This window comes from Rhinolophus ferrumequinum, chromosome 6 (genome assembly GCF_004115265.2).
Source record: "Rhinolophus ferrumequinum isolate MPI-CBG mRhiFer1 chromosome 6, mRhiFer1_v1.p, whole genome shotgun sequence".
Taxonomy (NCBI): domain Eukaryota; kingdom Metazoa; phylum Chordata; class Mammalia; order Chiroptera; family Rhinolophidae; genus Rhinolophus; species Rhinolophus ferrumequinum.
The window spans coordinates 13,255,117-13,281,069 of NC_046289.1; the positions used below are offsets into that span (position 1 = coordinate 13,255,117).

The 25,953-nt window shown below is 42.9% G+C and overlaps 1 protein-coding gene across 6 annotated transcripts in view; it reads left to right on the top strand.

Moving 5' to 3' along the window:
* The window catches only part of KCNK10 (potassium two pore domain channel subfamily K member 10), a 118,608-nt gene that overhangs the window by 64,895 nt on the left and 27,760 nt on the right, over positions 1-25,953 (top strand). For all 6 annotated transcript variants that reach the window (XM_033107972.1, XM_033107971.1, XM_033107975.1 and 3 more), the window contains exons 3-4: positions 11,638-11,755; positions 21,639-21,799. In XM_033107972.1, the coding sequence (XP_032963863.1) occupies positions 11,638-11,755; positions 21,639-21,799 (279 nt within the window). The remainder of the gene's footprint in view (positions 1-11,637; positions 11,756-21,638; positions 21,800-25,953) is intronic.

The following is a 25,953-nucleotide window of genomic DNA, read 5'->3' on the forward strand; positions in this document are numbered from 1 at the left end:
CTAGTGGCAAATGTGGTCCTGGAATCCGGATCTCTTTGACTTCAGGGTCCACGCTCTTTTATTCAGGCTCTATCCTTAGCTTGCCACCATGGGGCCAGAGAATGTGTAATTGTATTAAGACAAATTCCCCCTAAGGGAAAATCCACTCCAACGATGCGATGGGAAAGCTCCCTCGTGGGAGTCAGTGCTTGCCTTCTGCCACAGAGCCCCGTCCTCCTTTCTCCCCTGAATTTATAACCTTTCCAATCTACAGAGAGCATTTGTGCCTGGGCCCGGGCTCTGGACTGTGGATGTCTGGCATCCTGACTCATTTCACTGGCTGTACTCTTTGGGCTTGACTCCACTGAGCTTGGTGGAGCAGGATTTAATTTAAGATATGGGCAGAGGACTGGAATTTTTGCTGTGGTCCTAGGCATGGACCTTTGGTATTGTCGTGGTGACTAAGGCTGCTGTTCTGCCAATAAGGGGAGGGCCAGAGATCATGCGCTGCCGTATTGTTCTCCCCAGGAGCAAGAGATGTTGGTTAATTTACATGACCCATGAACATTTCCCAAGATGGTGACATTTTCCATTCTCTTCTTCTGCCAAGTTCAAAATCACTCGCTCGCTCACTCACTTGCTCACTCATTCATTCTTTCACTCGTTCATTCACCAAATCTGTTGATTGCTTGCTGTGCGCCAAACTCAATGTTAAGTACTGGGGACATAATGGTAAATAAAAGACAGACGTAGTCCTTGCCCTTCTGGAGCTTATGGCGAGGGTGACCAAGTATCCCAGTTTTTGTGGTTCTGGAATAATTGTTCATAGCATCCCTTTTTCTTTCTCAAAAAGTGTCGCGCTTTGAAAGATCGATGATATGGTCGTCCCACTGATAGGAAGTGGTAGAGGCAAACCTTACGCATATAAGCACACAAGTTAGTATAAATCACATCAGATGGATGCTGCAAAGCAGAGGGAGGTAGAGCCATGGGGCACCAGAGAGAATGTAGGAGCAGGAGAACGGACTTCGCAGGGCAGGGCTTCCAGGACCCAGAGCTGAGTGCCGAGTCCTCACTCAGCACTGGTGGCAGTGGAAGGTGTCTAAGGACTGGGAGAAGGGAGCCAATGTGGTCGGAGGTCAGTTAGCAACGGAAACTTGGGAAGCCATTAGCCTGGAGACCGGCAGGGGCCAAACCGTGCTGGGCCTGGTAGGGCATTTTACCCCAAGAGCACAGTGAGGCTGTGGCTACGTTTCCAGCAGCCGGGTGACATGATCTGATCAGTCAGCACGTTGCCATTTGGGTCCATCGTGTAAACACAAAGTGTGACAGTGGTAGTTGTGCGCTGGTTTTAAGTCATTCATTCATTCATTCATTCATCCATTCAACTGAACATTTATGGAGTGCCAACTATGGCACTCTACCAAGTTTTAATCTGGATTTCTGAACCTCAGAGGTGTCAAAACTCAAGTCTTGGGGGAAGCCTTCATGGACCTTCCATGGTGGGTGGTGCCCTGTTTGGCCCCATAACATCAGGCACTCACGTTTTCCTCTACACTTTTTAGACTCTAGTGGGTGATCATGATTTTTCTCATCTGTTTCCTTTCCACGACTGTGAGCTCTTTCCAGGTGAGTCTGTGTCTTTTATTGATGTATCCCTCATGCCTGGCACAGTGATTGGCCTAAAGAAGATGCTTAAGGTTTGAGGAATGAATGAATGAATGGGGACTTCTGTATCTGTTTTGGAGACTAAGAGCCCTTCATTTAGAACCTTCAAGAAGCAAAGCAGAAAATGATTTTCTTTCTGTGCAATGGAAGTCCTTTCTTTTTGTTCTTGTTGTCGACAGTACTTCTTTCTTCTTTTTTCCCCCCAACTTTTATTTATTTTAAGTGTTTTTCCAGGGCCCATCAGCTCCAAGTCAAGTAGTTGTTTCAATCTAGTTGTGGAGGGCACAGCTCACACTGGTCCAGGTGGGGATTGAACCGGCAACCCTGATGCTAAGAGCACCGGGCTCTAACCAACTGAGCTAACAAGCTGCCCCAACAGTACTTCTTTCAAATCATCATTCTGTCTTCTTTATGCATGAGCAGATTCCCATGGTGTCTCTAGCTCCCAAAGCTTTACATATTTAGGAATGTAAGCATTTTAAGGAAAGCATGGCCCCTGGGACATCCATTCAGCAGCCTATGGAAAGCCTTGCTGTGAGTTGGAGAGCAGAGCCAGATAAGCTTTCTCCTTCCCTGCTCTGGGCCATCCCTTCTTCCAAGCCGCCTTTGTGCAGGAAGTTTAGGCTGAAGCCCAGGCAGCAAGTGACCTCCAGTGAATGCAGGTTTGGGTTCTTTGTGGCCAAGGATACAGCTCTGACAAGTTGAAGCAACTCCCTCAGCTGCTGCCCTGAAGTCAGAGGGCTCTTTTTTTTCAGCAAAGCAGTCATATAGAAGAAGATGGTTCAATGTGTATGAGACTGAGCCTGTAGCCCGCCTCCCCCAAGCCCCTTGCGCTGTCCCTACAGGCCTCCACTTCATTATTATTATTGTTTTTATCCTGGGGTTGTTGATTCCATCACTGTTTAGTGAAGAAGATCCAAAGCTTTTAAGTCAGAAATTAAAGAGCTAATGGAAATTGGCATTTCACTGGAAAAGTGAATTTGCAAATGAGGATTCAACGTTCTCAAAAAAACTCCCATAAAAATAAAACAAAACCCCAGCAATGAATACTATTGTGTTCACATTTATGTACAAATGTGCATGTGTTTGCTTCCTATTTAAAGTGAAACGCAAATCTCGTTTAGTGACATTTTGATGGTGTGTGGCTTGTACAATTATTTTCATTACTTATAATCAAATGTATTCATTTAGATAACTCATATTTACTGAATGTCTGTCGTGAAGCAGGTGCTGTGTTAAGCTCTAGTGATTAGGAAAAAAATGACAAGATGTGCAAGATGCCTACTCATTGTTCTCCAGAAGCTTCCAGTCCAGTATTAGTTGTCACTAACACTTGCATGGTGTTTACTCTAGCCACGCACTACTCTAAATGCTTTCTGTATTTTAAGTCATTTAATCTTTACAATGATCCTTGGAGGGAGGGGTAATGAGAAACAGAGAAGTTAAGTAACTTTCCCATGCTTAAGTTAGATGTAGAAGCGGCCTCTGTACATGGGCAGTCTGCCTCCAGAACCTGTGCTTTTCAGCCATGATGCTGGATTCCCTCCCAGCTAGCTGGGGAGACCGACGTGGCTGGGATGGTGAGGTAGAGTCTGGTGTGACTGGTGCTGGAAGATAAGGACACATGCAGGCTTCTATGCACAGAGCAGGAGTCTCTGACTTAACCTGTGGGACCCCCAAAAGGACCTGCATTCACCTGTAAGAAGCTTACAGAGACTAATGGTTATCTCTGGTCGTGCCCTAGAGGGATGTGGCTTTGCGTCTTCACATTAGGTGCTGCGGCTGGATCAATATATTCTATTTAAAACCAAAGTACATGAGCCATCATTCAGGTCTGCAGTTAAGAGCAGCTTCTTAGTCTATATGGAGAACATATATTTCTCTTCCTTTCTCGGTGGAAATGAGCAAAAGAGATGAAAAGCTTGAGGATGCCGGTTTTTGAAAAATGAGGACCAAAAGTAGAAATTCCTACTTATCTATATTGTCTTCTTTTCTGGTGGATGAAGGTGAAGATGAGCTTTAGAAAAATGTTTGCAAGCTAGACAGAGAGCTGTCTGTGGGAGACCGGAGAAGGCCAGAGTGAAAACAGTGGATTTTTAACCAGTCCCAGCTCTGCCACTTACTAACTACTGCAACTGTGGGCAAGTTACTTCTGTTTCTGTTGTCTCATGTATAGAATGGAAATAATAGTAGGACTCATGATTACAGTTCTTTTTTATTTTTTGGCGAGGGCGGAATGAGATAAGAAGGCACACTGCAACTGCTGATGACTATGATTCTTTTTATGTGTAGTCTAGAGCTTTTCCTTGCCTGCCTCCACATCAAACTGTCCTCATTAGCGGAAGGTGCTGACTCTAGGTGCTGACGCATTCTCGAAGGGGGCACAGGAAATGAAATATGAATTTGGCATTGATATTGATCACTCAAGAAGAGCAAGAAAGAGTGTAACTAAATAGCTACGATGAAAATAAGGTCGCAGAAGCAGCTCTTTTTTAGGATGGTATGAATCGTCTATTAAAGGTCAGGCGCTCTCCCACGCAGTGGAAGGAATAGTGATCTTTGATTTAGCTTACACTTCAATAAATCACAATTCCTGTAGCTGCTTTTGTAGCCCAGTATAAACAGTTTTTCTCCCAGAAATTGGATAGACCCATCTGTGACAGGCATAATTTCAAGTGCAGACATGGCGGGGCATACATCATACGTTCTCCACAGGACCAGGGTGATTGTTCAACATCACTTGGCAAAATTTGTTATTCCGTCTGCAGAGGTTGAGTCCAAGCTGAGAAAAAAGATGACAGGCTGAAAGTTTATTGATCTTCTCAGGCAGGGCGTACACATATATCCCCGCTTCCTTAGTGGACCTGAGGTTTTCCTCATGGTTTAAAATTTCTCTTATTTCATCCTTCCGTGTAGTCAAAGAGAGAGACAATTAATTCTACATTGTCGGGCACAATTTGGAAAGTAAAAGAGCTCCCCCAAATATGGCTGGAACCCACATGACAATGTTGAGACAGATGAGTCATACCAGGTGCTGAGGAACTGAGTTTTAGAACATCTTCTCCCCAAAGAATTCACTAATGGTCGTAAGGAAAGCTAGCTTGTCTAGAACCATCGGCTCTGAAGATGAGGCCTAGTTCATCTTGGGCTTTTCTCTCTCTTGTTCTCCAAACAGATTCTCCACTAGTCCTGTCCATTCTGCAATTGGCCTTTACTCTAGATTTACAACTGGGCTGTAAAGTTCTGATGAAAGCCTCGCTTCCCTGGGGACGTGGGGAAAGGCTAATATTTGCACATAGCTGGATACTGAGGACAGCAGGAAAATAAACACCACCCTAACATTCACCATGGCGCTGAAGGTGCCTTTCTCTTTGCCTTGCTTGTGGCCGGCTTGGTTTTTGTGAGCGTTTGTGGGAGACTCTGAGGTGGTGCGGCCACAGGATGGCCAGTCCAGTCAGGCCAGCACAGGCCTGATGCCACATTGACTATCTGCCTGGGTGGGAGGCGAAGGCACATATGCATCAATACCTTTTCCCTTCTCCCTTTACCTCTCGTAGACACGTGGGGTGCCCAGCCTGGGTGGGAGCCAGCCTGCTCTCCCCAGAGGCAGGGAGCTGGACCAAGAGGGTCTGAGATGGGGAGAAAGAACACAGAGGGTGGAGAGGAGCTGCCTCTGCAGCATTTAGGATGATGACCTCCCTGTTGGCAATTCCAATAGCATCCACATGCCAGCTTTGCCATGCACTAGATGTGCGATCATGGATGAGGGTCTACACCAAGTCTCATGTGTCCCATGGGGACGTAGCGATGCCCACCTCATGGAGTCATCATGAGGGTGAACTGAGTTCACTTGTGCACTAGTACGTTCTCAGGAAGGGTTCCTGTTATTAATATTCATATATAGGAAATGACAAGGCACACTGCCAAAAGTCTCATTCATATACATTAAGAAAAGAAAGTCCTAACAAAAACCATGCAAGGAAGGTCCCTCATTTTATAGATGAGGAAACCGAGGCTCAGAGAAACTGCGTAACTTACACAGGCTGGACATTTGCCTCTCTCTCCATGAACTTTCTCTGTTGCAAGAGCAATATGTGAGGTGTTTCCATGCTCCCCCTCTCTACTGAAGCAGAGACTCCTTGGAATCAGCCATAGAAGAGCTGGGGGTGGCTCCAGGTCTCCTCTCTGGTGCCCTCCTACTGTGATACTGCTTGTGATATTACGATGGCCTAGCACGTGGACGTACACTTGCCTCTCCCCAGCGCCAGCACCTTCCGTTCTGCTGCTGTGAGATATTTATATAGGAAACACTTCCGAAGCAGGAGAAATGAAAAGGCAACTGTGGCAAACAAATTAATACCAGACTTCCACTTCCTACCTGAGGCCCTTCCGCCACAAATGTGTGAGGAGGTGGAAAGGTGCTGCTGGGGTTTTTAATCATTAGGGGCATTTTTGAGTTGTAATGCATGTGGTCTGACAATTTGCCGTTGGGTACCTCTGAGGGTCTGTGGCTTTCCTTCTGTCCATTAATGGCTGAAAGTTTGCTCGCTTTTAATACCTTTTTGAAGCCACTGTTCACACCCACCTCCTCATCCTGTCTCAGGCTCTGGCTAACTATGAACTGCATAAATCCCTTTGCTGACCGTGTCTTCTCGGGACCAAGAACATTGCAGACACAGAGCCACCTTTGTGCCCTCAGATGAGGGGTCCTTTCCTTTGGTCCCAGTGGCGTAAGCTCTTAGTAAAGTGACTATACGTCCTAGGTTACACCTGCCCTGTGGTCCCAGCATGAACAGAGCCCCCCTTTCACCCTGCAGGTATCCTGGATGGGGCCATAAATCAAATGATCACCCTAGCTATTAGTGTCCACGCATATGGCACCCATCGGTGGTATTCTTCAGCTGATCTCAGACAACTGAGTGATTATTGTGCTACTTTTGTGTGTCTTTCTTTTTGGTGTCACACAAGGAAACAGATTATCTCACCGCGTACACAGATCATAGGAGAAAAGCCACAGACAGTTAGTGGTCCCCTGTGGGTCATCATTCATCCCACTGTTGTACTAGCTCTCATGATGGTATCTTGTGCCGTCCAGAAAGTGATTTACGCAGCCCGGCATTGCCTTATGGGATTACAGCACTGGGGGAAGGTGGCGGGGGGTGTCCAAGGGATCGTTACCTCCCCTCTTCTGTCTTCTTTCACATCAATCTCAGACCCTCCTCCCTTCGTGAGAGGCTGTGGTTTCTCTGTTATACCTTTCAGGTGGTCCTAACGCATGGGGTTGGGGGTCGGGGTAGGAGGATGGAGAGTTTTGTTTGATCTTTTAAGCCAAACAGCACCGGGATCCGTTGCATCATTTCATTATCTATGTATTCAAACATTTCTAATGGGCTGGCTTATCTACACTTTTCCAGCCTGAATGCAGAGGGAAAAAAACAACTTAAAAGCAAATGCATTTAATTTAAAAATACTGTACTTGAGTTCAAAGAATGAAGATTATTAGAAAATATTTTAGAAGATGAATGAAGTTAGAGCTATGAACTCAATCAGAAATATTCTTATTGAGCTAAAAATGATGTTATTACTTCAAGCCCATTTATACTGGGCTTTCCCTGCACGTACATAACCCGAGTTTGCTGATTCATTTTAATTCTGGTGGTTTGCAGGAGTCTTTCTGACTGATCAGACCTAGATAGAATCAAACCTCATTCCATACTGCGGGTTGTCCAAAGCCCTAGCAAGAGCTTGGTGACTCGTTGAAGGACTTATCTTTCTCCTTCTTACTTCTAATTCTAAATCACCCTCTGGCCCCACTGTGCCCACAGCAACCCTTTTATTTAATTTCCACAAAACTACTTCCCCAGGGCATTTGTGTATATAGCTCACTTTACTGAAGATTTGGGGGAGTGAGAGAGGAATTTCCATTACAGATACAAAGCAAGTTAAAACTGGACACTGGAAGGATGTGCTCTTCAAAGTCCTGGGTGTTGCTGCAACTGACCTTGAACCTCCCACTGATCAACTGACACTCCTTTCTCTCTCTTTCTGTCTTTCTTTCCTCCTTTGTCAGGGCTTTCTTTCTCTTTGCTCCCTCCCTCTCAGAGTATAAAACCAACCTTTCCCTGTTTTTATTTATTTATTTTTAAATTTAATTTTTAATGCAGCACAGTTAAGCTCTCAATCAGTTCCAAAAACCAAATGAAGTTTCGTGCCTCCACTTCCAAGGAAGAGGTCCAATTAGAATTGGTCCCTTGTGTGGTCCCTTCTGCTTAAATTTTTGGACAATGGCAGTTCTTTTCCCTCATCTCCGTCTGAAGGTGAGCATGGGATGGGGGAGGAGGAGTGTGTTCTGGGTACCATATGTAGAGGAAAGCACAACACCACGGTTTTTGAATTCTGGCTTATCTACTTCCTGTGTGACCTAGGGTAAGTTACGTAACATTCCTGAGCCTGTTTTCTTATCATGAAACTGGGGGATAACATTACTTTTTTGCAAGTTATAGAAAGGATCAAATGGAATAATAGTTCTATAGTGCCTGGCTTAATGTATGCACTCAACAAATGAAAAAGTTTCCGTTCCTTTCAACTGATAAACACGTTCCTTGAGGGTTGCATATGTGAACATCAAATATTTATAAATTGCATAATTCAAAAAAAAAAAAGAAACTTGAAAGGAATCTTACTTCAGGTTTTTTTTGATGGAACAAATAATCAACTCTGCTTGTCTTTGCTGCAAATCTGTATTTTTATATGCAGCACTGGGTCTGCTTATGACATTTCTGTGCAATACTCAGCACAGTGAGACTTCTCTTTGCAGCTTCATAGAAGTTATAAATATTAGGTATTGATGGTGTGATTTGAGGCCACCTAAGTGACTGAGGCCTAGAGCTGTCCCTGAGGTATTATTTCCAGGTGGGCCCATCAGAGCTGAATAGATAATGAGGAGATAAACATTAGTTAAGGCCTGTGGTTTGATCTGACAGTACTCACAGCACAGTGAAAATAGATTATTTTACCAGCAAAAAGGACGCGCCATCTGTCTTTCTTCTAAAGCAGAACAGAGCAAAGCCCCTGATGAATTAAATGATTGTTGTCAATTAGACCAATTTAATCCATCGGCAAAGACAGCCTGTATGCATCCTATGCAGCTGGATTTAAATTCTGGGGTTCCAGAGTTTATGTTAGAAACAGTGGCCAGCATAATATTTCACGTTCTTAGAGGCAGGGAAGAATCAACTAAAGACTTAAACAAAAGAAAATGTTTTCTATTGTTGGGTCAATTGTCTAGGGTCTGCCAAATCCAGCCTGCCGCCTGGTTTTGTACAATCCATGACCTAAGAATGCTTTTTGCATATTTAAAGCGTTGTAAAAAGAAGAGGAAAATATGCAACGGAAACCATATGTGGCCCACAAAGCCTAAAGTATTTACTATCTGGTACTTTATGAAAAAAGGTTGCTGATCTCTGGTCTAAAGAGTTTGAAGGTAAAAATATAAGGATGATTGACTTTTTCAGTTATAATCTGATTTGTAGCAACCACTGTCTGTCGGTTTTAGCAAAGCTTAGTGGGCATTATTTAGGATCAATATAATCACATTTCAATATTTAATTACATCTTTTTATTTCCACATGGGGTTATTCCAACTTTGTCCGGGAAATGGAGTCTCTAGAAGTAGCTCATATGTCTGTCACTTCCCTCTGAAGCCCCTACCCGTCACTTCCTTACTATAGCTCACCTGTTTGAAAGCTCTTCCTATCGTCTTCTCTGGCCTGAGAGGGGTTGGCTGAGGCCATCTCAGGAAGGGCTCCTGAGAAATTTTTGCCTTATTCTGCGCATGTCTCCTGGGAGAAGTGGGCCTGGATTACACCCTGAAGGATGGGCACGTCGAGGGGAGGGCATAAGCAGAGGTCCAGAGGTTTGAGTGACTGTCTCATGGAATGTTCTGCTTGGGCTGGAGACTTTTATAGCAGTGTGAGATGAGGATGGATGATCAATGTGGCCAGTTTGTTGGAAATTTTAAGGTGGATGGAATTCCAAATCCAGTAGTCAGTGAGAAGTCATTGTCACTTATTTTAAAAGGGAGCGATATGTGTCTGTGTGTGAGGGGGGCGAGAAATGACAATCATGAAATTGGCTATTAGTTAAACCCTAACTGGGTGCTGGGCTAAGCACACTACATGGACCATCTCATTTAAACTTCACAACAACTCTGCGGGGAAGGTATTTTCATCCCCAGTTTGCAAATGAGGAGGTGTGGGCTTAGAGAAGTTAAAATAATTTGTCCAACGTTTTGAAGTTAACAACAGCAAGAACCAGGGCAGTCTCTCTGACCTAGGACCCCAAGCTCTCAACTCCTGCACTCCTGAAACAAACTCAATGTAAAACATTCAACCAAAGAGAAAAGAGTCAAAAGCAAATAAAATTCTATCTTCCAGGAATGATCACTTTGGGTGACAATCCTTTTAGGCATCTTTCTATATATATGCAAAGCAATATGTATGCAATTTGCATAACCCTGGCCTGGATTGCATAAATTTGTACCTGCAAATTTTACATAAATGGCACCATATTATATACCCTAGTTTTCTCCCACTTAAAACTAAGCTTCTAGATTTTAATTAGTGGGTGTATAATATTTCACTTCATGACTGTACCCTCATCCACGTCACCAGTCCCCTGTAGAGCACTACAGGTTCTTGAGTAGGGAAATCCTTTTTTTGTTTGTTTGTTTTACTTTTTTTTTCCTTTCTTCTTCTTCTTCTTCTTCTTTTTTTTATTAGTTTCAGGTGCACAAAACAATGTAATAGTTAGACATTTATCATTTATATCCCTCACACAATGACAACCCCCTTCCCCCATCCATTACCCCTCTGACATCACACACAGCCATTACATTTCCACTGTCTCTATTCCTAATGCTGTACTCCTCTTCTTGTAACTACATATACATATATAAAATTATAGTTGACATTCATTATTGTTCAGCTTCAGCTTCAGGTGTACAGTGCAGTGATCAGGCATCTACATCTTCCCTGAGGTGGTCTCCCTAATGAGATAAGTACCCATCGGATACCCTACAAAATCTTTACAACGTATTGATTACGTTCCCCAAATTGACTTTTGTTTCCCTGTGGCAATCTTGTGGTTGCTGACTGTGCTTTCTAATCCCCTCACCTTCCCCCTTATCACCAGCCCCCCTCCCATCTAGCAACCCTCAGTTTTTTCTCTATTTCTTTGAGGCTGTTTCTGATTAGTTCATTCATTTATTCTTTTCTTTAGATTCCACATATAAGTGAGATTGTATATTTGTCTTTCTTTGTCTGACTTATTTCACTTAACATAATGTTCTCTAGGTCCATCCATATTGTTGCAAATGATAATATTTCCTTCTTCTTCTTTATGGCTGCATAATACTCCATTGTAGAAACCATCAATAAAACAGAAAGGGATCCTACTGAATGGGAGAAGATATTTGCCAATGATATATCCGATAAGGGGTTAATATCCCAAATTTATGAAAAACTCACTCAGCTCAACTCCAAAAAAACAAACAACCCAATTAAAAAATGGGCAGAGGACATGAAGAGACATTTTTCTAAAAAGGACATACAGATGGCAAACAGACATATGAAAAATGCTCAACCTCACTAATCATTAGAGAAATGAAAATAAAAACCACAATGAGATACCACCTCACCCCACTCAAAATGGCTATCATCAATAAATCAACAAGCAACACGTTCTGGTGAGGATGTGGAGAAAAGGGAACCCTTGTGCACTCTTGGTGGGACTGCAGATTGGTGCAACCACTACGGAAAACAGTATGGAGGTATCTCAAAAATCTGAAAATGGAATTACCTTATGATCCAGCAATTCCACTCCTAGGTATCTATCCGGAGAAATCCAAAACTCTAATTGAAAAAAGTTTATGCACCCCTATGTTTGCTGTACTTTTTAACTGAGTCTCATGCTTTCTCACTTCCTTTGCAGCATGCCCTTGATGCTGACAATGCAGGAGTAAGTCCAATAGGAAATTCTTCCAACAACAGCAGTCACTGGGACCTCGGAAGTGCCTTTTTCTTTGCTGGAACTGTCATCACCACCATAGGTATCCATTTTCTTGCTAATCTTTTTTCCTCAGCAGGCCGTCCTGAGTAATGGCACCTAGTCAATGCTTTTGTCCTTGAAGAATATATGGCAGCTTGGGGTTCATAGGAGGCTTATGAAACACTATCAAATTAATGCAGTGGTTGTAGTGGCTTTCAATAAAAGGAAAGGAGAATGAAGAACATTTTTCAAAGTAAAAGACTCAGTAGGCTTTAGCTTGAAAGGACCTAAGGAAAAGGTTAGTGTGAAAAATCAAAACACAAGTTGGTCAGTTGAGCTCAAATTCCTTTTTAAAAGTTGTACTTTTTATTAAAGTTATATATGAAAGAACCAGAATGTTCTAGAAAGTTTATGAAAAACAGCAGTTGCTACCCTCCTGCCCCCTTTTCATCTCCCGAGGGGCAACCACTTTCATTTCTTTTGCTTGGCTATTTTGATATTCCTCTCCCTATCTGTAAATAATCACACTCCTATAGCTACTTCCTGCATTTTCAGTTTTAGAGAATATTTCTTGATTTCCCATTATGGAAAATAAGCAATTAGTTCTCTTTCTCCCCATTCTACTGTAGAAGAAATCTTTTTCTATTCGCTGATCATCCCACTATAGTTTCATTAGGTCAAAATTGAACATTTGCATTTTTTTTGACTAGGTCAGTGCTCTTCACACCTGATCATATGTTAAACTACAGTTACTTCTTTCCTGCATCAATTTTTTTCTTATAATATTTATGTGTCTTCTTCTGATACTTGGGGAGTTTTGTATTTTTGTCTTAGGGGTTAACTTTATAATCATATATAATCACCTTAGTGTTCTGTTCCTTAGGCAGTATCTATTACTTCCCTGTTATGGGAGATGATATCTCTTTTCTCTCTCCTTTTCCATCTCATAATTTTAGTTGACACCATTCTTTCAATGTGTACTTTTAAATGACTAACTGTGCTTCTGCTTCTATTACTTCTATTCTGCTTCTATTCTTACTTCTACTCTGCTTCTATTAAGTGATTTGCTCACTTAAATGATAACTCTTGGCTCTCAGCTATCACCTATAATGTAGGCAGTGTACTTAGCATCTCCCCTTCTTTCCTTCTTCCACTATCCATTATTCCTCATTGTTTCATTCTGTAACATTGGGATATACATAATTTACATTCTCTTCTGTTCTCCTGATACTCCCATTTGTTTTAGTTGTAGTTCTACAGTTAAATATTGTCAGTGTTCACCTCTCTTCTTTTTGCCATGGTTTTCCTCATCATCAGTTGCTAGACGGAAACTCATCTTCAGATAGTCAGTCGCCTTAAGAATGGCTCATGGGAGCAATATTTCCTGAGTTCTTGCGTTGTTCAAAATGGTAGCTTTCCCTTTAAACGGTAGTTTGGCTGCAAATGAAATCCTTGAGTCACGTCCTTTTTTAAGGGTCTTGTAGGTATTGCTTCAGTCCCTTCGGATGTTCAGGCTCCTGTGGAGAAATGTGATGTCAGCCTATTGTTTTTCTCTTTTATAGGTGACTTGATCTTTTTGCTCAGCTACTCAAAGGATTATTTCTTTATCTTTCATCTGATATCACTACTAGGTTTTGTTGCTTTTATTTCAGGAAAGTTTTCGTGGTTGTCATCTTTAAACATTTTCTCTGTTGTATGGTTTTAGTTCTGTCCTTTGGAGATGCCAATTACACATATGTCATCTCTTCTTTGCCTGTCTTTATGTCTATCATTTTCCCTTGGCTCCTTTTTAACTCTTAAAACTTGGTTTTCAGTTTGGTAGTTTTATCCTCTCTATTCCTTTTTGTGTTTTTCATAGTGCCTATTTTGCCATCTGTTCCTTCCAATTTTATTTTCATTTTGTGATTGTTAGTGGATTTTTTTTCCTTCCTATTTCTTTCCTTAATTCCATTAGCTCCCATTTCCTCTTCACTCGTTACCTCACTATTTCTTTCCTGATCTCTTGAATTTCTGCTTTGTGGTTTCTCTGTAAAGATTCTTAGAGTTGATTACCTCATAGCTGGCTACAATTCTGTCTCTCTGGGGCAACATTTTTCTCCTGGGTGTATTTCATCCGTTGGTAAATTTTGCTACTCTTTTTACCTTTTTAAAAAATGGAAACTTAATATTTATGCTGGACGAGTTTCTTTGCTTGACTCCAAACAAATTGTATGTTCCTATGCCAGCTATCTGCTGAATGTTTCCCTGGGGCTGGGAAGAGAGCGGGGAGAAGTAGGTAACTTTTTGGGTAGCAAATTCTTAGATTCTCCGCTTTCCTGTGCTTCCTGCAAATATGGCCCATCTTTGTTGTCTCTGTATTGTCCTGCCTCTTCCGTTTCTCTTCATCAGATAAAGTTCAGGAGAGCTTCTCCTGCTCTTCTTCTTCACTCTGTAGTCCACACTTGGTGCAAACCGGGGGATCTGTTTTGAAGTTCAAGGTGAGATCCTTACCTTCATGCTTAAACTTTTGCTGGCACTTTCTGAGGTTTGTCACAGATGGGCTCTCTTATCATTCTCTGTGTTTCTTCTCTTTATTTTTTCCCCATATGGCTTCTGTCCAATTTCAGCTTCTTTTGGTAATCCTTACACACGCGGTGGAATTGCTAGATTATATCCCTCTCCCAGCTCTGATGAAAATGAATTTGAGAGTTATGTGCCTCCATACAATAGTGAAGTCACACTGCAATAAAGGTTCTCATTCAAAAGAATGGGTGCACACAGCAGTCACCAGTCCATACCAGTGACAGACAGGCATCAGGAGACCCCTCTGCCCTTGTAGTGAGAGGATTCCTTCATTAAAACCTGGAAGGAATTCCCTCATCTGTTGCTCCTTGAGGCCCAGCTATGCCTTCTGGAAAGTTCTTCCCTCTCCCTTATCCTTCATGATTACATCTTAAATGGGTCATGCCTTCCTAGGGGAATGTACATCTTTGGTGATTAACTTCCTATTGGTACACGTTTCAGAGGCTAAAGGTTGTTTTAGAGACACAGATTTTTGGTTTTGTTTTTAGACCTAGCCTTTAGGACCTGTGTTGTTTCTACATTGGTGCAATCAAGAAAGTTATGTGCAATAAGAATATTTGGAATGAAAGAGAATTGTCATTACTTTTTAGAATGCCTCTTAATCTAATTTTATGACACACCAGGTTCACAGTTGCAAATCTGCAAACATATTAAGATCGGCTATGACAAATATTTATTAAATGTGTGCATTACACTAGTGGGTCTGGGGCTTAGAAACCTTTACAGACACTCCAGACCAGACTGGGTTATATCAGTTCACCGTCTCACAGCACCCAGCAAAGGAAGCAGGATGACCTGGCACCATTTGGTGTGAGGGCAAAAAGTGCTGTAAACCTCAACATTACTTGAGGTCATCTCTGTAGTGGATCAGAGAAGACAATGTCCGGTTAAACTGTGTTCAAAATTCTGGTTATTAAGATGGGGAAATGTATCAAGCATTTTAGGAGGATTTGTAGTAAAGTAATTAAAATTGAGAAAGTCTGAGCCACTTCAAGATGTACATTTTGGAAAATGCACTCCAGTACCCAGTATTGGATCCATGAGACATTAGCATAAATTAAAGAAGTCAGAAAAAGGAAAATTCTAATTGTCTTATTTTATAAAATGGCTAAATCCGTGGTCTGTATAATGCATTAAAAAACACTATAGCTACACCGGAATGTGCACTGATGGTATTTGTGTCAACTCATTAGGATCCCATGAGCTCCGTTTATTGAACCATGTTCATTGACCCACGTAACACCATGTGATTGAGGAATGGTGGTTCTATGCACCTAATGAGGAACATTTGCTATGTAACATTTTCTGCCTTTCTCATTTGCTAATACTAAGGAATCTTTAAATTTTGCAAATGACTCCAAGTCCTTGGTTTCTGCTGCCTGGCATCCCTTCACTTATTTACCCTTGTCCTGATAACCCAGTGGTCCCCTTCCCACACGTGGCCCCCAGGGCTCAGGGGAAGAATCCCCTTATCTAGGCTAAGAAATCCAGTGCCTTGCATGTATGTGACCACAGTCCTTTGTTCAGAGACAGATGTGAGGTCTGGATTAGCCCAATGAGAGCTTCAGTTCCTGGAAAGAGATTAGCCCAGAACCCTGCCAGTTATTTTCTTTCTATGATGTGTTCGATACTTAGAATTCAGCTAACACTGAATTCTAAAGAAGCAGAGTAAGAAAAGGGCAGTAATAAGTGGGGTCCTGCTCACATCCTTTGAACTTTGAATGGAGCTACCTATGAAGTGTTAAGAAATAAATGTTAGATCTCTTTGTATTTACTGGGATCAGTGCATTTCCTTTTCTGCTTAAGCCAGTCTGCATGGGTTTTCTATTGCCCCAAACCGAAAACACCCTAACTAATATACACTTATGAGTCAGAGATTATGGAGCGCCGGTAAGTTTCCTCTGACCCTGCTGGCCACTGCAGCTGCCATCTGCCACCTGCTTTGGCCATTTACTCTAGATTTAAAGCAGAGCAGCCTATAGGAGGAGCCTGTGGGTTCATGTGCTTGTGTCCTGGCTACTTTGGAAAGTGCTGCCTCTATAGTGGGAGACAGGGCATGTGTCATACCTGAAGAAAAGAGGATGCTGAACAGGAAACTACTATAAAACACACGTAAAACAAAAACAAACAAAAGTAAATCCCAAGCCAAGCCACATGTCCACTTCAGTGTTATGGCTCAGTGTCAGGGCTAGAGGTTGGGTTCTCGTTCTGTTCAACGGGAAAAATGCCCTTCTCTCTCTCGCTTTCTCAATACATTGGAAAATAATGTAAGTTGAACACAGTTAGCGGGCTAAATTTTTAACTCCAGAGTGGAGGGGTCTTTCTAACATCATAGCTAGAGAATTCTACAGAAAACCTTAGTACAATGTTAGTAAGAATTATGAGGGGCGGAAATAATAGTTTTTCCCAATTATTTAGTGGTGAATTCATTCATCACATGGGGTAACAAGGCTCATAAGAAAACTCAGAGCCCACTAATTCTTCCAGTTCTTACTGAGAAATTTTCCAGTATTTAGGACTCTGGAAATGGGGCAGCTGGAACTGAGGACCTGTCTTTTCGTTATTTGTGAAATGTATAAACATTAGCCTGCTTGCTTGAGGTCATAAAATTGGTGACATAATATTGTAAACATTTTCTAATATTACTAAGCTTCTTTGACAAACATAGTCTTTGATGGGTTCCATTGGATCTACTATCCATGCTATAATCACATGTTGTTGGAGGCTGAAGCTATTTCTACTTTTGTAATAGTACGGTACCACGATGAAAACCTTTGTGCCTGAAGTATGGTCTTCATCTCCAGTTGTTTCCTTGGAAAAATCCCCAAGGGACTGCTGTGTCCAAGGGCGTGGACCTTTTAAAAGCTCACCAAATTGCTTTCCAGAAAGACTCTCATGAGACCAATGAGGTTATGTACTTTTTAGACACACAAAAACGTGTTCATTACTTAGAATGTGTATAGAGAGATCTTAGGAATAATAGATTCTTTTCTGAAAAGCAGGACCCTACTCAGTTTCAGAGGTCCTTTTTGTCTGAAGATATCAAAGCAGTTTTTTTAAAAAAGCTTTTTTCCCCCCTTTTTGTACTCAGACATACAGAAAGATTTATAAGTGTATAGTAAAAGGGAACGCATTCAAGTGCTTCTCCAGACCAGGAGCCTTGCCAGAAGGGAGACTGGACTCTACTCAGTCTTTGTTGAGGACATCCTGCACCTGTCGCCTTTGTCAGTAACTAATGCTGATGCTGATGTGAGAAAGTCCCACCTGCACTAGAATGTTGACTGCCGGTGGGGCCCCAATACCTAGTTTTTCTAAACTGGAGGAATGACACTCACTCCTGAATGCAGAAGCTTTTCCACAAACCATCACTTGCAAAAGACATTCTTACCAATAGCTCTGGATGCAATTGGATTCTAGTTTGCGAGGCATTTTTGGATTGAGTCACCTGACTCCACCCACATCAGAGAGAGCCCCTGGTCACGTTCCAGATGATAGCCAGTAACTGTTACTTGCCTGGTGGCCTCATTTAAGAGCTGTACCTGCCAAGAAAGCTGGGCAGCTATTTCTTTTCTTTCTTTCTTTCTTTCTTTCTTTTTTTTTTTTTTTTTTTTAAGGAGGGTGCATCTCAAAGTGGCCCATGCAAGGATCGAACCGGCAACCTTGGTGTTATGAGCACCGTGCTCTAACCAACTGAGCTAAGTGGCCGTGGGCAGCTATTTCTAATTAACCAGTACATGAATTGGATGCTTAACCCATGATTTTGGAAATAGCAATCATCATGGCTAACATTTACTGTGCTCCATATCCATTATCTTAGTCTCTCGTTACCATGTGAGGTAGGTGCTGTTATTAGCCTCATTTTGCTGATGAGAAGACTGAGGCCCAGAGACATTAGGTAACGTGCCCAACATCTCATGGTTCGTGGGAGCAGTGGCGCCTAGTTTGATTCATCAGGACCAGGCACATCACATTCTGGAGACAGTGCAAGATGAAACTGTGGTCCCTCCCTAAAAAATGATTTAAAACATCACAATGGTACCAGCAGAGCATTAAACCAAGCATGGGGCCCTTCAAAATGTGGGGGTCTTCTTTAACTGCACAGGTTACACACCCGTAAAGCCAGTCCTGTAGGCACAGGCATTCTAGTTCTGGAACGCACACTCTTCACCAAATGGTTCGGTGCACAGACATGGTTTGGCAAAGATTTGACTTTGGCACCTAAACAGCAAATGGGAGGATTATATGTGTGATACTCAAGCCGAAGTCCTCTTTAAACCCCAGCTTTCTCTTCAAAAAGGGCTTGGGATTCTTTTCCAACTGGGGGAGAACCGAGTCCCACCTTGGTCCTCAGTTGGAACAGACTGTCCTCGGTGGGCTGGTCATCTGCTGCGAACGTCACGAGAAGCCAGATGGTAGAGTAGTTCCTTGAATATCCTTTGCTTTGCTTAAGTCCAGCTCTGACGTTCTGGGCTAGTTCTACCTGGTTGATCGCCTCTCTACCAGCTGTGTCACCCCCTCTCATTTCCCAGCCCCACCCAAGTCATTGAGCCTGAGTTACAGACATTGTGTCCCTTGTCCTAGTGACGTAGGAGAACAACGGAGTTTCTGGAGGAAAGTAGGAACCAACCATCTGTTTTCTCCCAGGGCTCAGTTTTCTTGGAGACATTGCTCAGCAGTGATTCCTTCCCGCAGGGCAAGATGATAATTGCTTACTTACTGAGTGCTTACTTTGCATCAGGCTTCCCACATATTTAATCTTCACAGGTAACTCACGCTTCACAGGTAACTCATTTCATCTTTAGTAGCTACAAATTGCCCTATCTCTCAGATGAAGACAGTGAGGTAGAAAGGGTAGGTAGATTGCCCAAGATCTGAGCATTAGTCAAGTGGAAGAACCAGAAAAGGAATCCCTGTAGTCTCTAGTTCTAGAGTCTGCATGCAACCCTTACACCTCCCCTCCCAGTTCTACCAAGCATTCTGGAAGGATGGGCAGGGCAGTCTCACAGGCCGGGAGCAACTAGAGCCAAAAATGCAGGAATCTGGCCCTCCTATTGCCTCAGAGCCAAGCTCCAAAATGTCAGTTCTGGCATTTTCCCAGAGTGACAGGGCTGAGGGACAACCTGGAGCAGTCTCTCCATATAGGTCACTAAACGCAAGGGACACACACACACTTGCCTGTGCACAAAATACAGCATTACTCAAGAATGGCGATTACCTTATGTCTGATATGAAGGGATGGCCTTAAATATATTTAAATCTAAATATTACTTCACTAGTGTCCTTACCTAAGAACTTTGCTTTAATTTTATTTTAGTGTTCTTGTGTGAAACACTGAATAAATAAGGAACTAATAATAATAGTAATACTTGGCATTGGTATAGTACTTTACACTTCACTGATTTTTACCACGTTTTCCTTGAACCCCTCCAACACGAGGGTTTGGAGCAGCTAAGTGACCGTAAGGACAAGCAGGTAGAATGAGGTGATAGGATCTGGAGCCAGTGTCTTCTCTCTTCTCTCTCCTGCTCCTTGGATGATGCTGGAAGGTTCCCTGAGCACCGTCCCTTATCCAGGCGGTGGGGGCAGACCCTCTCTGAAAGCTGGAGGAGGGTGTGCAGCACTTGCCAGGGCTCAGAAGATGCCTAGTCAGCAGGTTCAAAGCCTCAATTTATTTGCTGGTGTGTGCAATATGTTTCTTCCTGAGTTAGTAGACTAAAAGAAAACCTATATTCCCTGATAGTTATCAGGCAATTGTGAGACAGCAACACAAGAGTCGTAAATGTTTCCATAAGTTACTGGAATGTTTCCAAGAGTTACCGTAAACCTGCATAATGTGCGCTGTCTAGGCACACATATTCCCTTTCAATAGGGCAGGTTGATGTAAGTCAGATTATTGTAGAAGGGAATGCTTAGAAGAATGATTTTGTCCCCGTGCCTGAAAGCACCTGAAAAAAGTTCCAAGAGCTTTTTTTTCGCACCATTAAATCAAAACAGTGGTGAGTGAAAGAAATGCAAGATTAGGAAGGCTTGCTTGAACACTCATATACGAAACGGAAACTGTAATTTAGATAATTTGTGATAAGAGGTTTGAATGATTCCGAGTAGAAAATTGAAAAGGAAAATAGCTATGTGACTCATTACCCAAGGGCAGGGAGCAACAGTGAGTTCCCTGGGCACACAGGAGGATTGGTGGACCAACCATCAACACTGTTCCTTACTGTGTTGCATCCCCAACATACTGGTGACCACCAACCCGATAACTCACCCACTGCGTCGGTTAAAAGCAGGCCCCTCATGAGTTACCCTAACACAGGAGACTAATTTAGGAGATGATCTCAACACTAGATAGCATAATACTGCAATGCTCACTGGCATGAAAACGAATAACCAGTAATTTAGACCCTCATCTCTATATGAACTGTGCTAACACCATAAGCCTACCGCCCCCCCCCCAGCTCTACTGTCTTTAGCCCCATCCATATAGCGTCAACCCAATACTTGCTACGCCTAAGTTACTTATGTAATTGCAGAACTCTCAAGGATGCAAATGTTGGTGTTTTCAAAGCACTATTTGACAAGCACACTAGTAGACCTGGCTATAAAAGGATTCTTCTGTATTGAAACATCCATTCCACCAACAAACATTTATTGAGCACTTGGTAATCCTTGATGCAAGAGGTGAGTGGGAGGAGAGGCTGGACTCAGAGATGAGGCAGGGTTCCCCGGACAGAAAAAGAGAGCCAGGGGGAATTGGGTGTCACTGTTGGTGTGGAAAAGAGACACAAAGTCTTCCTTCCCCCGCTCTTTACTGTTTTCAGGCTTCCCAGAAGACAGCTGTGTGATCCATGGGTCCTTTCTGAATTTGGCCACATAGTTCCCTTACTGTGGCACGCTGATGACTCTAGCAAGGCAAATGCAGATGACAGCCACAGTCTGGGGGAGGGGATGCCCATGGCATGAGACTATAAAGGAGAAGCTCTTTTCAAATCTAAATGTGACCTTCTCAGGTGTGCAGGTTCCTAAATCAGATGGGTCCAGGATGTTTGGTGTTTCTGAAGTGGATGGTGCCATTCTCCATCAGAAACTCAAAGCGGGATGACCACAAATTTCCTAAAATGTCATCTAACTGAATACATTAGATCCAGGAAACCTGCATCTCCTTAAAACTGTTTACAAGTAGAGAAGGAAGAGAAGCAATGGTACGGTGTTCTGAGTTTTATAGGGCCTTTGAAATGAAGTTCTACTCCCTAAAGCTCATCAGGTGTGTGTGTGTAGGGGGAATACAGAAACGTGTCAAACTGTCTGTGGAGTCTTTGGTTCCGTACTCTAAGTTCTCTGCCACCTCACCCGTTTCCCTCTCTCTTTTTAATATTTCTCACCAGGGTATGGGAATATTGCTCCAAGCACCGAAGGAGGCAAAATCTTTTGTATTTTATATGCCATCTTTGGAATTCCACTCTTTGGTTTCTTATTGGCTGGAATTGGAGACCAACTTGGCACCATCTTTGGGAAAAGCATTGCGAGAGTGGAGAAGGTCTTTCGAGTGAGTACTGCCTGTGTTTGAACTCTATAACCTCTGTGATACAAAGGGCTTTAGCCTGACAGGATCCAGAAGTAATCATCAGGGATGTCCACTTTTAATGGAATAGTCTAACGTTAAGATTGTGTTTTCTATTTTGGCCAATGGTAGTCACAGGTACTGTGCCTTAACTCCCCTCTCTGCGGCAGTTTCCTTCTTTAGAGTGGTATTTCTGGAAGCACAACACAAGAGGGTTAAGTATGGATTTGCCAACACAGATTTTCTGAAGACGTGCATTTCTTCTTAAGGATGGAAGACGGGTTCCTTAGTATATTTACAATCAAGTAGAGAATTGTAAATTCATCCATTTTTTTTTATTAGAACGCCTTCACTCCATTTTATTTCCAAACACAGTGTCTTCAGGCAGATTCTGGCTTCTAGGACCTCTTCCAGAAGCCTGTCTTTTCCAGACACGGCGTTGTGCTCTGTCCCCTCATGGCCCCTTCCTATTTCTCCTCCCGCCGCAGTGAGGTGCTAATTCATACGAAGCTGTTGATAATTGCTATTGCCTTGGCAGGTTTTTTCCTCTTGAGGATACTTACCTTTAAACAAGGGGCCAAAATCTCAATTCAAGGAATTTGTTTACTAAAGATGGCACTCCTGGCATCGCCGACAGGCGTGTAGAGTAGATGTGATTGGATTGGGGGTCCCGATGCCCTTTAACTCACACCCATCCGTGTGATTTAATAGAACACGTGTTTTGCTATATGTAAGGTCACTTCTCCTCCCTCATTATCAACCTAATTCTCAAGTCTTTCAAAACTTTTTAGGGAATTTTTCTCATGATGATTTAATATTTAAAAATGACAATTTGAGATTTTTTTTTTTTCCCCAGAATCTAGCAATGATGGGCAAAGATACCTCACTGGGAAGCTCTAAACCTGAATTTGTTTTTCCCTCTGAGACGAGAACTTGCGGCCAATTTTTCTTTAGAAGAATGCAACGGAGCTCCCCAGTTCAGGTTGTTAGAGTAGGGAGGGGGAAAAAGGCGCTCTGCTGGCTTAGGTCCACCTTTTATAAACTCAGTGATCCTGGGGGAGCTGCCTCAGTTTACTCATTGGCAAAAGGGGATAGACTTCTAATCCACTTTATAATGTTTTGGTAATGATGACATAAATTAATGTATGGAAAAGAGCTCGGCATAGGGCTAGACACATAGAATTCAGGGCTGCTGTGTGTCTGTCTCCTGGAAGAAGTGTTTCTTGGCAGGCTAGCCACCCATTCCGATTTCACCTGAGCAGCTCCGCAGTGGTGTGTGGGTTTTTCTGGAATGTCCCACAACTTTTGCTCCCTAAGTGCTGGCTGGCCAATTAGCCTTGTTAGAGCATGCACCTGGGCTCAGTGGTCACCATGGAAACCGCCAGAGCTCAGCTTCTCTGCTTCTCAGATGGTCAGGTCTCCCTAAACCACAACCCTGTCTTCCAGAGCTGGTCTCGGAGGTTCCCGTTAGTCATGGCCCCAGGGTCTTCTGAGTTAGAGAACAATGAGTCTGGCGGATCAAACGCTCAGAAAACAGGATTCAAATGCAGAAATGACTGACCAGGCATTTTCATATTTAGGTAGCATGTCTAGTAGATCACAGTGTCTTTATTTGTAGAAAGAAAGGATTGGACTAAAAGCTTTTGAAATTCCTCTTTAACCTAACAACAAAAAAAAATGAGTTATTGTATTCTCAATGAGGGAAGAGGTTGCAGTCATTTGACTACATCTGCTACCAAATTGGAAGACAGTTTCCCCTCATGAATTTCGGGCTGCAAATAGATTGCTGCTCTCCTTCCCCTAAAAGCTGCCTCTCGATGGATCATTCAAAGGACTGTGGGTCAGAGCCTTACCAATCGCACCTTTCATTTTGGTGCTGATGTCCCCTTCAGTTCCTTGCAGCGCCATTAAGGGCTGGGGGGTCTTTGGGGAAGGAACCAGCGGTACAGTATCAGGCACCACAGGATGTAGGCATTTGCGGAACACTGGAGGGCGCTGTTGGAAGGGGTGGCTGAGTTCAGGCGGGGGTGGGTGGGTGGGGGAGGGGAGATAGAGCACAATTCCTGGATGTGCAAACAAGGGACTGGGCAACAGCTGGTTTGCAGATACTTTTGGTAGGAAATCTCCAAGCTCTTTGCCATTCGTTTACACTACATCTCAAAGGCCAGTTACTTTTAGGTGATTATTTGAGAATTTAAAATTATATAAACCAAAATTATATAAAACCTGGGCTGTGAATTTTTAGTTCCTGTGGGGAAGATCATTTTTTCCCCCACCTCCTCAGTGATTGTTAAGCCTTTCCCTTCATCTGTTGTATTTTTTTTTCTCAGTTCTTGGGGAAGAGAGGCTATTTTTTGTGGAGTAAAGAAAATACGAAATCAGCCTTCTAGGTGCCTATCTTCTGAGGTGACATGATTTGGGTCCTTCTACCACATCTGAGCCTCATTTTAAAGAATGGCAGACGTTACCGTATTTTTTTGGAATGCTTCTGGCTAATAAAATGCGTGACTGTTGGGGTTCTTACGGGGTGGATAAAAGAAAACTCTTTTTTTTCTCCTCTGAAGCTCAGAACTAATTGAGAAGTAGACATAGGAGTCATATGGAGATTAAAATGTCAACTTTATTGCTGATAAGCTCGTTAAAAAATGTAGCTTTAGCTCTGATGCCAAAAGGCGTTTGTAGTCACTTCACCCTGAATTACAACTTCACTGCTGCTTTAATTTTCTATTGTTGTGTAACAAATTATCACAAATGCAGAGCTTAAAACAACACCCATTTATTATGTTACAGTTCTGTAGGTCAGGAGTCCAGGCAGGCTTGGTGGAGTGCCATGCCCAGGATATCATGTGTCTGAAATCAAGGTTTCAGCCAGGCTGGGCTCTGGATTTGGGTAAGACTCCGCTTCCAAACTCATTGAGGTTTTGGCACAAAATAATTCCCTGTGATTGTAGGATTGAGATTTCTGTTTCCTTGCTGGTTGTCAGGTTGGGGCCGTTCTTAGCTTGTCGAGGTTGCCTGTATTCCTTGGCTTGTGGCCCCTCTATCTTCAAAGCCAGAATTTTTTCCCACACCACCAAGTAATTCTCAGACACCAGCTGGTTGCCCAACAATTCAACTAAATTCTGGTACTATCTACCCAGAGATGGTATCAGATCCCATGGGTTAAAGGCTCGATCCCACAAGACTGCCCTGCACTTCAGATGCCAATTGCAAGTCCAGGTTGTTAACTGTGCTTTTGACTGACTGGCTATTAATCAGACGTCCCCATGGCCCCCTCTTTGGGATCGATTATTTTGCTAGAACAGCTCGTAGAATTCAGGAAACCCGTTTACTCCCTAGGTTACTGATTTATAACAAAGGATATTAAAGGGTATGAATCAACAGCCACATGAAGAGATACATAGGACAAGATCCCAAGCCAAGGAGCTTCTGTCCTCGTGGAGCTTGGGGTCTGGCACAGTGGCACATGGAAGCGTTCCGGTTCCCCAACCTGGAAGCTCTCCAAATCTCCTCCTTTGGGGTTTTTGTGGAGACTTTATTACATAGGCATGGTTGACTCAATCACTGGCCATTGGTGACTGAGTCAACCTCCAGCCCCTTTCTCCTTCCTGGAAATCAGAAGGTGGGACTGAAAGTTCCAACCCTCTATTCCTGGTTGGCTCCTCTGACAACCAGCCCCCATCCTTAAGTAACCCAAGAGTAGTCTCATTAACATAATAAAAGACACCTTTATGGCTCTCCCTACAGGAAAGTTCAAGGATTTTAGAAATTCTATGCCAGGAATGGATGAAGACCAAATATACATTTCTTATTCAAAATCACAGTATCACACAAGGATACCCAGGTTTATTCTCTTTCTGCCCCTCTCTCCTTGGCACATTAGCTTTTAACCTTCAGGCTTGTCACCATGTGGTTTGCAAGATGGCTGCCTCAGGACCAAACATCATGTTTGTGTTCAACACAAGACAGCAAGGTCTCCTTTTACGGGAGCAAACTCTTTTCCAGAAGTTACTCTGCAGACTTCCCCTTCTGTCTCACTGACCAGACCTGGGTCACATGACCATTTCCACCTGCAAGGGAGGTTAGGAAAGTGAGTATCTGACAAAGGGGAATGCGGTGGATTGATTTAGACCAGTGGT